Genomic DNA, 16424 nt, shown 5'->3' with positions numbered 1-16424 from the left:
AGTTTCTCTTCTTCCTTATGCCCATTTTATTTTATTTTTTTAGTATTTTAAGAGACATATTCCCTAAAAAAATGGCAATTTCTGACTTAAAAGTGTATTTTGGTCAAATATGAAAAGCAGACCAATATAATTATATATAAATACTAAATAAATCAATCTGTTTTTACTATTTTCCCAGTTTCATCATTTTAAGTTCACATTTTAATGCTGTTTCGGAAGATATTTGGAAAGAGAGACAGTTTGTCGTCATGCAGGATATATGGGGCTTGATGCTCATAGCAGGAGGTTTTGTTTTGTAGGAATGTTGCTGCAAATGGGAGTGTGATGGTGATGGGGAGGTTATTTCTAAGACAAACACACACAGAGACACAGAGTACTCTTTAATTGTTCTGTTTTCTTTACTGCAACATTAAGAATGGAGAATGAGGCTCCCTGATATTTTTATCAATGCCAGCTCCGTCTGAAAGCATCTTGCATATTAACAAAGGAAGTGGAAAGCATCAAACATGCAGCATCTCTTGATCAGCTGGTGTGTTCACACATCGTCTTCTGGACATGTCGCATGGAAAACCGGGTGGAAAAATCTTTGATTTCATTTTCACTCTAGATTTTTTAAATTTAAGGTTGATTGAATTTACTGGAGTCTACAACTTAAGGTTTATTGAAGCCTTTATTGATTTATAAACCTCATACTGTTGTGGGCACAGGTTTTTATCACTTGAGACAGTTTATATTTTTGTTATTTTTGACATTTATGCTTTTTTTGTTTGTTTGAATGATGGTAAAAGTGTTTTAACTTCATCTATTTCTGTAATATAATGAATTACATTTTTTTGTCCCTAATTTTTCACATTAATGTGGATTAAAACAGATATAAAAAGCTTTGAAGTGAAAAAAATCATTTGCTAATGGCTTCTTGAAATTACTTACAGATTAAGTCTTGTGGACAGTATTACTGTCTAAAACAAACCCTACGTTAATGGAACATGCATTACTTTATACCTTAAGAGCAGCAGTGGAGATAAATCTGTTTTTTTTTGTCATCATCCCTAAAATATCTCTGGGTTTCTGAAGATAAAAGGAGCAGCTTTCACTTCCACCTCAGCATATTTACACAGCAGAACAACTGACACGCTCAGTAGTAAGCTGAAAGATTCCCCTTTGTGTTTACTGTCTCTGCTGGAGTTCGGCTCCCTGTTTGAGACTCTGCTGTTTGTGTCGTCTTTCTTCTAACTTAATATGCAAAGTTTGGAGCGCGTCGGTGTATTTCCTGAATTACTTTACTATTTTTGCTGCTGACGTTCTTCCAGACTCGGTGTTTGGAAAATGTCGTTAAATGTTTAACTTGTGGTGGAAATTCTAAGACTCGATCCTTTTATTTATATATGATTTTATTTATTTATAAAGCTCAATGCATTACAGAACATTGATATGTTTTTCGGCTCATTTTAAATCATGTTGTAAATTCTTAGTAAACTCCTTTGCTTTTGCAGAAGTACAGGTCCAAAGGGAGACATCGGTTTATTTGGCCAGTGTTCTTGATTAATTTTTAACTGTTTGAATTGTTCGGAGACTGTTTTCCTAAAGGTTGGAATTGATTACTCTGCCAGTCTAGTAATTGTGCGGTTGAGCATCAGAACATCGATCAGGTAAACTGCCTTGCTCAGTAGCACAGTTTCTGAAATTGCCTGCAATCATAATCGGTTTGGAGAATGATTCACCTAAAACCTGCCTAGATTGTTTGGAAAAATAAGAAATATATGTACTTTCTATTACGAAGAACTTGATCTCCATGCACTTTTGTGGTTCTGCTCTGGCGTTTTGAAGAAGAGAAAACGAATGCTTTTGGACAAATCCACTCTGATGAAAATCCTGTTTTTCGTGTTTTTAATATGTCCGTGTGTTGATGGAGGACATCTCTAAATAAAATTAGGCTCAAAATTACCCTTCTGAGTATTTCTTTTTTCAAATTCTTATGTATCAGAAGCAAACAAAAACAACACTATCTGAAGAAGAGTTTATTTGTGACTGTCAGCTTGCTCCTCTTAAGCAAAGAGCTCTCAGCAGCTTTTAGATGTGAATTTCTAATCAACTACTGCCACTCTGCTGAAACGACATCCTAGAAAACAAAAAAGTTTTTCAATTTTTGTCTAAAAATGACCCAATCATAATTAAAAGACCACTGGAAACAGTTTTGCAGTAAATCAAAAAGTGATCAAAGTCCACGACTAGTCAATAGACCCTTGTCACTGTGACGTCTGACAAAAAGGCGAGTAATGTGAATAGTGACTTCCGGTTTACGAGTGTAGAACGGAAAAGCTGACAACTGAGTGCGGTCTAGCACAACTTTACATAAATATTAAAAGGTAATCTTAACAATTTCAACAGAAAATTGTAAAATATTTATTTTATTGATGTCCTGCCGAACTGTATTTTCATTTCCTGTCTTAGATTAAAACTGATGGAAATTCATGTTGGTAATAGACGCAGCCAAGATGCACATTGCTGCATGTTGGCCGCGCGTGTTTTACCTGAGGCTAAATGTAGTTGTTTTTATGAAAGGTATTTCTTTTTTTAAGGTATTTTATGGGGGGAATGTAAAAATAGAAATGTTTACCAAGTGGCACAGCATATATTTTAAGTGTTGCTATGAAGCCACGTGTTTTCAGCTTTCAAAATAAGAGCGGCAAAGTCAAAAGTTCAACTCTTGCCGTACACATTTAGAAAGTTAAGTCAGAATAATTATTTCCTTGTATATATATATATATATATAGTGTATTTATAATTATATTTTCTGGATCAGACACGACTATGAGCAAAGAAGAGCTACGTCAGAAAATAACACAACAGTTATTAGTTTTTCTTTACTGTAAGACATGATGAGATTGTCTTTAACTCTGTTTTAGTGATTTTTAGTGTGAGCGACTTTACTGGGCAGAAAAGATCTTTAAACATTATATTATATGGAGTTTGAGTGTAGTAAAGTTGAAAGTTATAATGGTATTATTCTAGCTTTTTGGACTATTTTGGCATTTATTAAAGTTTTTTTAAGCTATTTTGGAATTTAGCTAATATTTTAGCTACATGCTAGCTGTTTTGGCTCATTTAGGATTCACACTTATCGGAGGAAATGCTATACATCTAGTTTTTAGTTAGTGTAAAGCTAACGATGGTTAAGATGTGTGCTTTACATCGTATGTATGCATGTTGTGATTAGTCGACCAATTGATAAAATAATCGGTGATTAGTTGACTGTTAAAATAATCGTTTTTGTGAGAGTTCTAGATCAAAGTGGGTCTTTAAATTTTGTCAAGCAAAACGCAAACTTCAATTCTGCTTTGAAAAGGTTTTTAAAAACACAACTGAATTGAATAAAACAATGAATTTCCAAGTTTTACCCCCCAAAAAGTAGTTTCTACATTTATGGAGACCAGAGCTCGGAGCATCTTTGTTTATCCCATCATCAATGCAATCTCCTATGATTTACCAAATAAAAATATTTTGTATGTGCAGTATAAACATCATATTGCTCAACTCTCCCTTTTTTGATATAAACGTTAAAAAAAGGCTGCTCATCTCTTGAGGCAAAATAAAAATAATAAAAGGAGTCTTTTCCTCTTGACGTATCCTAATGATGCGCGGGGCTGTTGGGTTTTCGTCCCCGGAGCCCTGCGTTTGTCATTCATGCCTGGGACCAGATTGGCAGAGCTGACGGAACGGCTGCTTGCGTCTCATTATGGCTAAAGAGCTCGGGGACACGACTCCGGGGGGTTTAGGGATAAAATCTGAGTCTCAGCGGCTTTCAGAGGACAGGAGGGAGGAAAAGTGGAGCCTCCACGCCTTTATATCTAATGATTTCTGATTTGTTAGACAAAAAGAATACTTTGTCTGCTGTGAATGTACCTTCAAAAAGAGGGGAAGAGATTAATCAGGTGAAATGCGATGAGGAGGAGGCGTACCGGGGAGTCGCAGTGAACTAATGGGCTCTCCCTGTTTTCTTCTGAGCACACTTGACAGAGATGGCCATGGCTAACTGGCCAATTAGACAACAGGGGAACTACTTCTGCTCAGTCTGGGCTTGTATCCTCTCTGGTTGACAGATCTTCTCAGTTGTGACACCCAGCTCCGCTTTTTGATGTTTTCCGCCAATGGCTCTTTGGGAGATAAAAGCCATTATCCCTTTAGACAGGAAAATCTGCCCTTTTGTGTGGATCATTATGTCTTGGAGGTACTATCCTGTTCTTTCACTCATTCACCTGATTCTATTTTGCCTTCGCATTTCCTTTATTGCTTTCATTGTACCTATTTCTCCCTTGAAGTTGAGCTGGATCTGACTCACTCCCCACTGTGCTCCAGATCTAGACAGACTAGTTTGATAAACCCACTTTTTAACATACTGTTATTTTTGAAGAAATCCTTCGATTGCTTTACTTATATATTTGTATCTTTCTATTTTTTAATTCTTATATGTATTTTCATTTTGTGTTTGAAACAAAAAAACTAAGCGTATAGTTTTTTGTTTTTTTTGGTCTTTAAACATAAAAATAGGTTCAGTTCATGTTATTGTAAAATTATTCCAGCATTAATTTATTTACATCCTATTTTAAGGATTTTTTTTTACACTTTAGAGTATTAAAACAAATGAAAAAGCAATGATAAGCCCCTAATATTATAACTAAGAAGCTAAAAAGTTTTACAGTATAAAAATACATAGTTGATTATGGCTGCACAATATGAAGAATGTGAAAAATTATTGATCAATATCGAGATGACGATATTATACGAAAATTGGCTAATACATTATTTCCATTTCACTGCAACATTTTTATTTAAATGAAAGTCAACATAACTTATCCTCCAAATAACATGGGAGCATTTTAATATAAAAAGACTCAATTTGATTGATCCATGATGCTACATAATAATGTCCAGCTGTATGGTTCTGATCCAGATGTCAGCTCGGACCAGGAGGTCCGTGTAGTTTATCATGTAGGCCTATCACTGTTTTATTTAAAAAAAGATCAACTATTGTGAGTAATTTTTCTAAAAATGAATCATTTTGTTCAAATTCAGACAATACTAATAAATCTAATAATACTTTCCCATTTATTTAAAGACTTGCTGACACTGTAAAATTTAGAGAGATCGTCAATAATAAAATTAAGTTTTAATTCCTTTATGTTTATCTGGAAGATGATTTAATCTAAATAAGCTACACAGAGAGTGATAAAATGAAAAATCTCTTGATTTAAGACGTGTCAGCTTTTGGAGTGTTATATAAATTTTTTAGTCTTTTTCTTTAAGCCAATGTCACGTCAGAGATTGCTGCGAGCAACCACAGGACTCCAGGGCAGCGACGTGGTGTGACCTATCCTTTTTGGCTGATTGAAAATGAATCGATCAGCTGCACTTCAGATCATCTGGAGAGTTTTGCTTCTGACCTTTCTGAGAAATGATTTCCACCCTATAGTGAACCGTTTTTGTTTGCCCGTTCTCTCTTTATTTTATTCCAATGACCATGTCAACTTGTGAAGATGTTTTTTAGTTTGCACTTTGAAAAAAAAATCTAATATTTTTTAGTAATTCATGAGCTTTTTGCAAGTCACGGTTTAGTTTTCATGTACTGTGTTTTTGTCATGTCTGTGGGAATGTATAAAGAATATATTAATATCAGGTCATTAGTCATTTTAGGGGCCAAAAGAATAGTCTGAATTTTAACTTTTTCTAATCTTTTGGTAAATCCCTTTTTTCATCCATTCTTGGCATTTTATCCAGATTTTCTCTGACAATCAGTTGGTATTTATGATATATTATAAGCTAATTAGAAGCTAATCCTGCTGTCGTAACGGTGGAGATGCACAGAAGACAAAAGGAAATGTGTCACTGTGTCTTTGGGGAACTTCTTTCTGCGTTTTGAAAAGTTTATAATGTGTCGGCTTTGAGGATATGTGGAGACTTTCTCTGCACATTTGTTTTAAAGATGAAAGATTTGTTGGCAGATAATTAGCTTGGGATCGTTCCCGTCACTTAAACTAATTATTCTCCCTTTAGTTCTATTTTCTGATGCAGTGTCAGATAAATAACATGGGGTTCAGGTAGACCAATTTATTTTAAGCATCTTTTAATAAAGTAAATATATTAACAAAAATTCAGCTCATTACGGTTGCCATGGATATGAATTTTAACAATAGTTAAAAGTTATTTTGAGAAGTGCGGTTTAAGTGTGTTAATTTCTTTATCAGATTAGTTTATATTAAAGTGAACAGATTCTGTTTTACCTCTTTAGAAGTAAAATAATAATAAAAATAATCAAAACAGTCAGCAAGTTTATTAACCCTTTGAGATGAGGAAATTGCTCACAAAGTTTGTCTTAAGATGAATTTGAACAAATATGTATTATTTTAGAATATAATACACAAGTACACTGAAAAATAGCTCTTACAATAGTTTTTATTCATAGTTACTAATAAGTTGTAGTGGTTTTATAAAGTGAATAAAGCATCGTTTTACCTATTTTGAGAAATCCAGACTTTTCTGTTGATCGACCCTTTTGCATAGTTTCAGTGCTGAATCATGTACAGAAGAGACAAATGTTTGTGGCTTTGAAATTGAATCACACAATGCTTTGGCCTGACTAATATATGAAAAAACCTTATTTGTCATTGCAGTGAAAATACATCAACAAATCACATCATCTACAGTTTTAATATGTTTAAAAATGAATGTACACAGTCTTATAATTAAAAAAGATGTATATAAAAGGCGATAAAACAAACTGAATTGTAATCCAACATAAATTTGGTTGCAAAAATCAATGATTTTGGACTGACTTTGTGCAGCAGGTGTGAGAGGGAAATGGTTTCTGCAGAATGGAGGAAAAAAAATCAAAACTTTTGTCTCTAAGTGAGCTGCTTCACCCACACGTGACATTGAGGGGAAGACGACTATAACAGCTGTCAGTAGTGTGGGAAAATCCGGCTCTGTGAATGGTTAAGCACTCAAAGCAGGCCTCACACCTGACAGCAATTTTTTTTGCAATTGTCAAGATGTACCGTGGAAAGTTTCAAGTCTGTTGTGGATAACTTAGAAACCATTAAGAGTCCTTTTTTTTTTGCTGTCACAAAAAAAAAGTTTTGTGATGCTATTTTTGTATTGAGACAGATTTAAATTGCACTTTATTTATTAGTTTTCACTTTCCGTTCAGTATTTCCTTGTTTGTATTAATGGGTCCGTTCCCATGCAGTCTCTGTTTGGAAAGAAAGTGCCTAAAATCTGAGAATTGTGAGCACGGACCGATGCAATAAACTGGAATAGAAGCAGCTTGTTAAACATCTTGCTGATACAGTTGGATCCGGTTCAGCAGGAAATCAAAGGCAACAACGAGGCTTCTGTTTCTGGGAGTGGCACATCTCTTCAGCTCATCCAAGAAAACCAACAGAAGGGGAGATCAAGAATTTTAGTCCCCATGTTCCCTTGCTGTGTTTGCCAACTTGGATCATCAAGAAGGGCACAGTAAGACTGAAGTGTCCTACTGTATGCTCGTGTTTATCTTTCTTTATTGAGCTGTTGATGCTGAAGGATTGTAGGAAGCCATCACAAACTATTTGGATGATGTGTACTAGTGTGGCGTGTACCTGATGTACTGCAAAAAAAGAAAGACGATTACAGTGTAGATCTAAGAAAGTGTTCCAGTTCATATTTCTGGGTTTTACTCTAAAATGTCATGAAGGGAAGGATCAAAGTACATAGAGCTGTAGATGTTGTATTTAAAAAAATTTTGATTTTTAAGAATCTAGTAGACTGCATCAATAAATATTCTGTTAGAATACAGCAGTATCAAGACTATCCCTCTTCTTTTTCTTTTGACTTTTCCCTTCACTGGTATGGAAGCATTTGTGAATCATAATTTAAAATAAAAGTCAATACTGGAAATGCTGTTTCATTTTCACAATGTTCCTGCATTACTTGTCTCTTAAATTAAATTAAATAGCAATTATCAGAATGGCTTTAACGATGCCCACAACAATGACAATGCCTTTTGGACCTGCTAACTCAAACTGAATTATGAGATGTTGCGCCGTAGAATGTGAAAATGAAAAAGCAATCTTCATTGGCTGTGTCACAGAATGAGCAGTGTTGAAGAAGAAAATGGACATGCCGTTCGGATAGTTGCTTTTTATATTTTATTTAAGCGACAAGTAATGCAGGTAAATTTTGAAAAGGAAAAAGCATTTCTGTTTATGCATTTTAATTTTCAAATTTGATATTTCTAATTAAATTCCGGTACAAAATTTTAAAGAACTTTTTGAAAATAAAATGTCAAATGCCATTTTCTTATTTTAATTAAGCTACATAATGAGCTGTGTTAAAGAAGAAAAAGAAAAAGTCTTTCTGATAATTGCTTTTTAATGTTATTTAACAGACAAGTAATGCAGGAAAATTGTGAAAATGAAACGGCATCTCCAGTATTGACTTTAATTTTAAATTATGAGTCATAAACGCTTCTATACAGGGGTTTGCTTCAGCAAATTAACTTCCTTCATCTAACTCTGTCTTCTGTATCCTCTACTCCAAGAACATCATGTCCTCATTCACTGCGCCAATAAAACTCCTCTTTGGCAACTAGACTCAACGTCCCTCTACCAATCCATCAATACTTGCTTTTTTGACCTTCAATTAACAATTAATATTCAGAAATACAATTTTACTCTCAAATTTTCTTTATATGTCCTCCATCATGAGAAAAATGCTACAAGAATGTGGTAAAAGCACAATTTTCATTGGAGTGTGTCTTTAAACATGGCTGCTATAATATTACATCATGTTTCTTGTTGGAACTTCAGTTCCTCTTTTTGCTGCAGTTGAATTTCTGCTGAAAAGACAGTAGAATTTATGTAACCGCATGCGTCTTTATCTCACCTGAAAGAGCCTGCCAGGGATTAGTTCAGCATGGGCCGCTGCTAAAGCGCACAATCCCACAACAGTCAGAAAAAGTGCACTGAAAGCCAAGGAACTCTTGTGTTAAGTTGTGTTTAAGCAAGATAATAAAAAAAAAATAGGCTACAGGTTTTTCCTTATGGGATACCAAATAATGAAGTGCATGTGTATTTTTTGTATCTGTCGTAGACCTTTTACCAATTTCTATATTTATTCTTTTATTCTTTTTTAATTAAAAAAATGTACATTATCAAGTGTTACCCAGTTTTAAAAACACACATTTCCAGACCTGCAGGACTGCAAATGTTTTCCAGAATGTTCACCTTTTTGCAATAAAGTCTATAATTAAAGGATTTTTTTTTTTTTTTCGCTGTCATGGCCACAGCCTTGGCTTTCATCAAACTCTGCAGCTACGGCCAATTTTTAATTAACTTTCTACATGGCGAGAATGAAATATAAAGTATTAGAAGAAAAAAAAGCTTTCACCTACCATGCATTCAGAAGGTGAAAGTTTTTGTCTACTTTTTCATCGTAATTGCTTCTGACTTATTTCTGCTTAGTTGTTGCTGCAGAAAAATGTGTAGCATTATCAGGAAAGCCAACGTTCATGTGTTTTGCAGCAGATGAATAGTTCTGGCCATGTTTTCTGTCAGGGGAAATGTCAAATAATTACTAGAGGATTTTGTTGATAAAGTTGGCAAAAAAAACATTCCCACTAACAAATTCCTACTGTTGTAGTCTGCAGAAGTCCAAAGAAAGACCGACCATTTTTATTTATTTATTTCTTCTTCCCTGCAGGTACATGATGCTGATCAACGGTAAAGATGAAGTGTACATGTTAGACAGGGACAACACAATCTTCCACATAGCAAACCTCGAGTTTCCTTTCCGGAAGGATCCGCGCATCCACCTGGCAAACACTTTGTTGGATGGGGTAAGTTCTTGTATCGTACATATCCTGTCTCATCAAAACACTGAAATTCATGTTCTCCACCATGATGTTCACTCTAAGATTTAGTTCCTTATGCTTTAGTTTTTAATCACGTCAGCATCAGGTGTAACCCTTGTTCTATCCTAGGCATGCTTACATTAATTGTGGGGTCATCTGGACCCCACAAGACGGCGCGCTGAACTTTTTTTTCCAAGGATTTTTTTTTTTTAAATCTTCGCTGGTGTCCGTGGTAGACATAAAATCCTGTCCACCTTTGTCATGGGAGGGATCACACATCAATATAATGGTGGGGTCATCTGGACCCCATAAAGGCGCATTCACACCAAATGAGATTCTTGCGGCGGAGGCGGACAGTTTTAATGTTAAGTCAATGGAACAGACAGGACACGAGGCGATCTGAAGTCCCATGACGCGATTTGAGCAACGGGCACAACGTGAAGGTCTATCAGCAGCTTGATTTGAGCGACGAGGCGCAAATCGGGTGGTGCAGGCAAAATTTAAATATCTGAAGTTTGACGGGTCGCTGCATCACATCTGCCAATTAGGAAATCAGCTTTGGGTACATGGCGCTTTCAGTGACTCGATCAGCGGGTAGAAAACTAATCCATAGCTAGCGTCTTTGTCCTGAACTTCCATCTTTTCCATTTACCCGCTGGAGCTGCGAGGTTGCAGAGCTAATCTGGCTACTTTGGGGTGAAGGCAGGGAAACACTCTTGACCGATCAGCGGCTTTCAATCCCAAAGCGGATTGGCTCGATATGCTGGCAGACGAAGAGCCGCTGCGGGGTGCAGAGGCTACTGGCTCGGGCCTCATCGAGACACATAAGAAAAAGGAAAAAGGTCCCCTTATTTTATTTTTTTCCCTCTCGTGTTAAAACGAGACGGAGAACTTTCAAGCTCAGCCACAGAGACACAGAAACACAGTGGAAGTGGCCGTCATACGTCTTTTAATAATAATCGTATAACCCAAACATGAAGACATGATTACTGATGTTTTTGTTGAACTCATCAAAATAAAATAAACTTTTTTCTCAACACCGTTCCTTATAGCGATCATCCTAAAAACATTAGCTAGTAGCTCCTCCCACACGCGGCCGCGACGTCAAGGTCAGGAACACATTTTTTGACAGGCGACGATCACCGAATTCGTTGCACGGAAAAAGAGGGGTGAGGCACGGCACATTAATGTTTTGTGCAAATCATGTTTGGTGTGATAGCTCCTAAAGAGAGTACGAGGGTTAAATAAACCATGCACTTTCTGAAATCAACATACAGGTTTCAGATATAGGAAAAAGATCAGTAGCTATTGAGGATGGGATAGGGATAGAAATGTGGTCACAGTTGCACCAAGTATAAGACCTTGAAAAAAATACTTTAAGGTGTTGATAAATGATAAAGCAATTTTATTTGTGACAAATGCGCAGGTTTTAAATGGGGTCAAATGTCCAGGGCAAAGGACGGCGTGAAAAAAGGTGAGGAGGCGCATACAACCAGATTAGAACGGATCAAAAACGTGTTATAGGAGTGTAAGACAGGTTGAAAGGGAAGGTGTACAAGACTGGCGAGACCATTGTTAAAGAAGGAAGCAGAGCTGAAGGTGCTAAGGTTCTCAAAGGGAGTGAAAGGGACACAGTTTTAGAAAAGAATATCACAGGGACAGCTACATACTGGTAACAGGAATGTATTTATGGATGTTGTGAAAATATGGAAATGGAGACAGCATGCAAAACATATAGATGAAAATATATAAAAAAAATGGGTTACAAATAAAATGTTCCATTCTAAGCTTTGCACAAATGTTCTGCAAAATCTGTGCTAAAAGTTCACCTGTTTCATTCATTTGAAATCTTCGTTTCCCACATTTTCAATTTGCAACTGCATATGAAGGGGTAAATATATTTGTATTTCCAGTTTTTCTAAATGAGTATTTTATGCTCCATCACATGTGGTGCTGCTATGACGATCAGAAAATGTGCTTCATGAAAATGTTACAAATTGGACATAAAACAAAATGAAAACATCGGTTGATGGAATGGAGAGACACTGTAAATGTTCTGTGGATGAACATTTACAGTGTCTTCCTTCCAGCTATTAAAGCAGCTCCAGGTTTTCATGTTTGTGGCAGCAGTCTGCCCACATTCCTGTTGGTCAGAAATCTTATTTTAAACGTGCTCGTGTTTAGCATTCCTGTCTTGAAGATGAGTGGACGTTAGCATGTCATTTGGATTTTTTTTTTGCCGTAGCTAATCGGTTCTATGTAAAACAGCTTTGTTACGCTCCTTAACACCCTTTGACTATTTATTGGATTTAGTTTCCACACTTTTTGGATACAAAGATGCTGCATAGAATTGTATTTATATATGCTCTCAGTTATAGCTGCTTCATCTAATTTTACTCAGGGTTTAAAAGAATGCACAGTTCAGATAACCTTCCTGGTGTTTTATTTATTTATATTTTTTGCATGCATTAACGTTAGTGTCTGATGTCTGGCCAGCCAATTGTGCAGAGTGCCAGATGCTCGGTGATGGCGTCATCTAGTAATAGCATAATTTTTTTCTTTTACATGCTGCAAATTGTCTGCTTTTCACTCTTTGATAGTCAGACTTTGGCAATTTAGTTTATATACGTGGTCTTTTTGTCCTATGAGGTGTGAAATAAAATTACATGAGCTTCAAGCTATACAGTTTTGACCTTCCCTGCAATACCGCACCATCTGCTCGAGAGATGCAGGTGTTCAGTTAGCAATCTGCAACTAAGAAAAAATGGCAAACATCTGTTGGAATGACTGTTAAATTATGTTCACAAACAACTTAACTTTTTTTTAAATTGCTTTCAAAATCAAGTGAAACTATATCCTATTATAAATAAAATAAATTTTGCTTTTACTAGTTTTATAAATTGGAAAGATAAATTGGAAAAATATATAAGATGTGTCTGCCATATTTAAGTTCAAATTCTGAATCCACTGTGACGTCCAAAGCTTTGGTGTCCGGCAACAGTGATCAACAATTCACTGGATATATATTCTCTGAGGTCACTCATTGGATTCTGCACAAAATGACACTCATTCATGTGTCATCTCATCCCAAAGTCGTCTTCAGAAGACCTTTCCCGCATGCTGACCTTTATCTGAACAATATTAGTTTTAAGTCGCATAACCCTTGTGAGAAAATATCAGACATTTTTTATGTGACTAGCAGGATGAATAAAACTCAATCTAAATGTCTTTTGGGGAGAATTATTGCAAATAAATACTGTTTACAGATGAAATATGTTACATTTAACTTGGCAAAACATTGCATTTTAATAGAAAAAATGTAAAAATGTGATATTTTTGTAAATTTTAGCTATATTTTTAATATCTATAAATGAAGATTCATAGGTTAGAAATTTGTGTTATGACTCAACTGATGATGATGATCTTAAAAGTAGGATTGCCTGTTCAGAGTCATGAAAAGAGATTTCTAGTGCTGCTTAAATCAAGTCAAGAGGTTTAAGAGAGCCACAAAAGCTCCAAAATGCACATTCTTAATAAATCTATTATAATGAGAACTCTTCTTATCTGAGTGCCTGCACATACTGTATAAAGCTTATATTCTCCTATAAACCTGGGGTTTGTCACATTTGGATCTGTTTTAATTTGCATGAATATCATGAAAGTTCTATGCCAATGGCCTTGTAGGGTCCTTAAACAAATAAATTAACACAGCGGACCTCTTACTGTGTTTAAGGCGCAACTCGATCAAACGTCAAAATACTTTCTAAAGGGCACCTTCTCTATCAATCAGTGAACTTTAGTTGGATAATCATGTGTAACAATGACATTTCTCAATTTAATTCAGTTTTACTTTTCTACCATAATCTGACTGTTACGCTCAATGATTATGACTTTAAGCATAATAATTTCATATCATATTTGAGGTTTGAAAATCTGCCGGATTAGGCTTCTGGTTGAACCCACTGAACTGGTCCAGCGACAAATGACTAAAAGCCATCTAAGTGTGAGGTTTTCACACAGTTCTTTCTAGAATTGCTTTGTCAAAAGATGGCTAGCTTTATGGACAATTTAAGTGACCCATCATGAGTAATTTCTTTTTGACATTGACGTACAGACTAGATGAATATTATTAAACCATTCAACTGCAAACAGCTTCCCACCCCTGACATTTCCCGCTTTGTCAGAGCATGAAATGCCAGTAAAGGTGTTGTCTGTGAAGACTCTCTGTCAGCCAAGTCGAGTTATCACAGGGTTCAGTTCCTAAGGGCAACTGGACCTTAAAAATGGGAATCTAGAAGAAACAAACAAAACCCAAAACCCAAGATACGTATTAAGACTGACATCAAAAACTGTGTTCTAGCAGCTGAACTTTTAGACAAAGCTAAGAAAATGAGAAAAAAAATGGTTTCGGGACAAACCATTGAGGTAGAGGCAGAGGAATGTGGTCTAAGGCATCCAGTGTATTCGGTAGTGCTCTGGTCTATACTTTAGGGAAATTGAACAGTTCATCTGCAGAAGTGTGAGCCAGAAGAGCCACAACATCAGACCAGGACCCTCATCTAAAGGACTGTGGACGTTCCTTTGAGGAAAGTAAAGTAAGATTCTGAACAGACAGGAAATAAGCTAGAATCTATGCCAAAATGGAGAAACTTTCTCCCAACAGAGGTGTAGATCTGAGACATTCTCTTCTCCCACATACAATCCAGTTATGACATCTATCCCGAATAGGCTCTAGTCCTATGAAACCCTTTATATACCAGCAGTAATCCCCTAACAAGTGCCTCCACCTCTGATTAGCCGACCATTTGAAAAAGTCCTGGATCGTGGACATTTGGATCTTGCCAGTGACATCTAGTTTTTTACTTTTTAGTTGCAACTCGTACATGAATAGCCATGATTCCCATCAGCATTTAGAACCCATGGAGTTACTTGGTTGACCAACCAAGTTTTAAATAAACCTTTAAAACTCACTTATTTTAAGGAACTTTTTTCTCCAAATTGTAGTTTCTGTTTTTCAACATTTTTCAATGACGAAGCTCATATCTTTTTGTCCGGTTGCTCTTCTGCTTAATATTTTACAACCAGATAAAATGTAGTACTTCACCTGCTCTTTCTCAGTTGCCATCCATTTTTCTTACATCAGTTGGGCCGGGGTGACATTTTTTCTTGACGTCGTCACTCAGTTGCATAACAAGTCTTCAATCTAATCACGTGCCCAAGTGTCCTACAGCATGGCTGCACCTGACCTCATCTTGAGAGCCTTGCATAATACATGTGCAGTTCTATTTCTGTTTCTGCCCCTCTCCACCAAACCCAACTTTCAGAGCCACACATAAAAGCACGCACCCTGCACACCTCGCTGTTTTTTATGCTATCCTTTGCGTTGCCGCGGGCATCTCCCTCTCCAAACACGCATCCTGGATGCTGCCTAGTCTCCATTGCCCAATCTGCAGACCATGTTGTAGACAATACTTTCATTACAATGTGATGTCAACTTTATAGCTTAATTATTTTAGACTTAACCATATGTCTTTGTCCTTTAGATCTTTATTGTTGCTTTGTCTTTTTCCCCTGCAGGAGATGATCATCGACAAGGTGAATGGTCAACCTGTACCGCGCTACTTGATATATGACATCATCAAATTCAACGTGAGTACCCTGAGCTTTTCAGATAAACGCGTTTCAAACAGAAAGCACAAAGGGACCATTTGCTTTACAGCTCCCTTTGCATTCAGCTAATAATCAGCGAAGGAGTTTTTCAGTTAGAAGAATGGAGTCAGCAGTTTTTGCCAAGAATAATTAGAATAACGTACCGAGCGTTGGGTTTGGAAGAGCCAGAGATGTGGAGAGGAGAGGGATTTGCAAATTGCTTTAACTCGATAAACCAAATTCCCTCTTTGGCAGTTGGGAAGCTACAAAATAAAAAAAAGACTGTCAGAAAGGTGGTTTATCCAGACTCTGAATATTTGCATAGAAATGAGCAGCACTTTGTTAACTGTGAGGCCATGGCTTCACATAAAACTCCACCCTGTCACACACCAGGCTGAGATAAAGTCTGACCCTAACAATTCTGAGCTTGAATCATCCCTGGCAGACCTATGATTATTTATAAGTCTGTCCACTCTTAACCTCTGGACTTTGAAGTGCTTCCTATGGTGACAAGATGATTATTAGAGCTTTGGGGAAGGTTTTAAAGGCCATAATAGGAGTTATGATTCAGTTTACTATGGATGGTGAACGGCTTTCATCATTTGGATTTGAGATCAGAGAGACTTAAAAACCTTTTTGATACCTGTATGTTGCGTGTTCACAGTTGCTTCCGTAAATGTAAATTTCTTTATGCCTCTCTTTGATGTGCCAGACGCCGACACATGCTCCAAAGCCGGGCTGTTTAATTAGCGGACCACATGCGACCCAAGAGCACCCTCTATGAGCTGCAGAAAACAATCACTAGAAACAAAACGAATAGAAGGAATTTAAACATTTCAGTGCAGAATTTTCCACACATTTAATCTATGACTCCAGCAAATTATGTAGA

General features: G+C 36.4%; 1 protein-coding gene across 1 annotated transcript in view; it reads left to right on the top strand.

Annotated features, from left to right (window-relative positions):
• Positions 1-16424, top strand: part of rngtt (RNA guanylyltransferase and 5'-phosphatase) — a 99434-nt gene that overhangs the window by 18823 nt on the left and 64187 nt on the right. Inside the window, exons 9-10 of the mRNA XM_024291584.1 lie at positions 9736-9871; positions 15464-15535. Coding sequence (XP_024147352.1) covers positions 9736-9871; positions 15464-15535 — 208 coding nt within the window. The remainder of the gene's footprint in view (positions 1-9735; positions 9872-15463; positions 15536-16424) is intronic.

Source organism: Oryzias melastigma, linkage group LG24, assembly GCF_002922805.2.
Source record: "Oryzias melastigma strain HK-1 linkage group LG24, ASM292280v2, whole genome shotgun sequence".
Lineage (NCBI taxonomy): Eukaryota > Metazoa > Chordata > Actinopteri > Beloniformes > Adrianichthyidae > Oryzias > Oryzias melastigma.
Note: the sequence above shows the minus strand (reverse complement) of the source record. Positions and strands in the feature narration are given on the sequence as shown.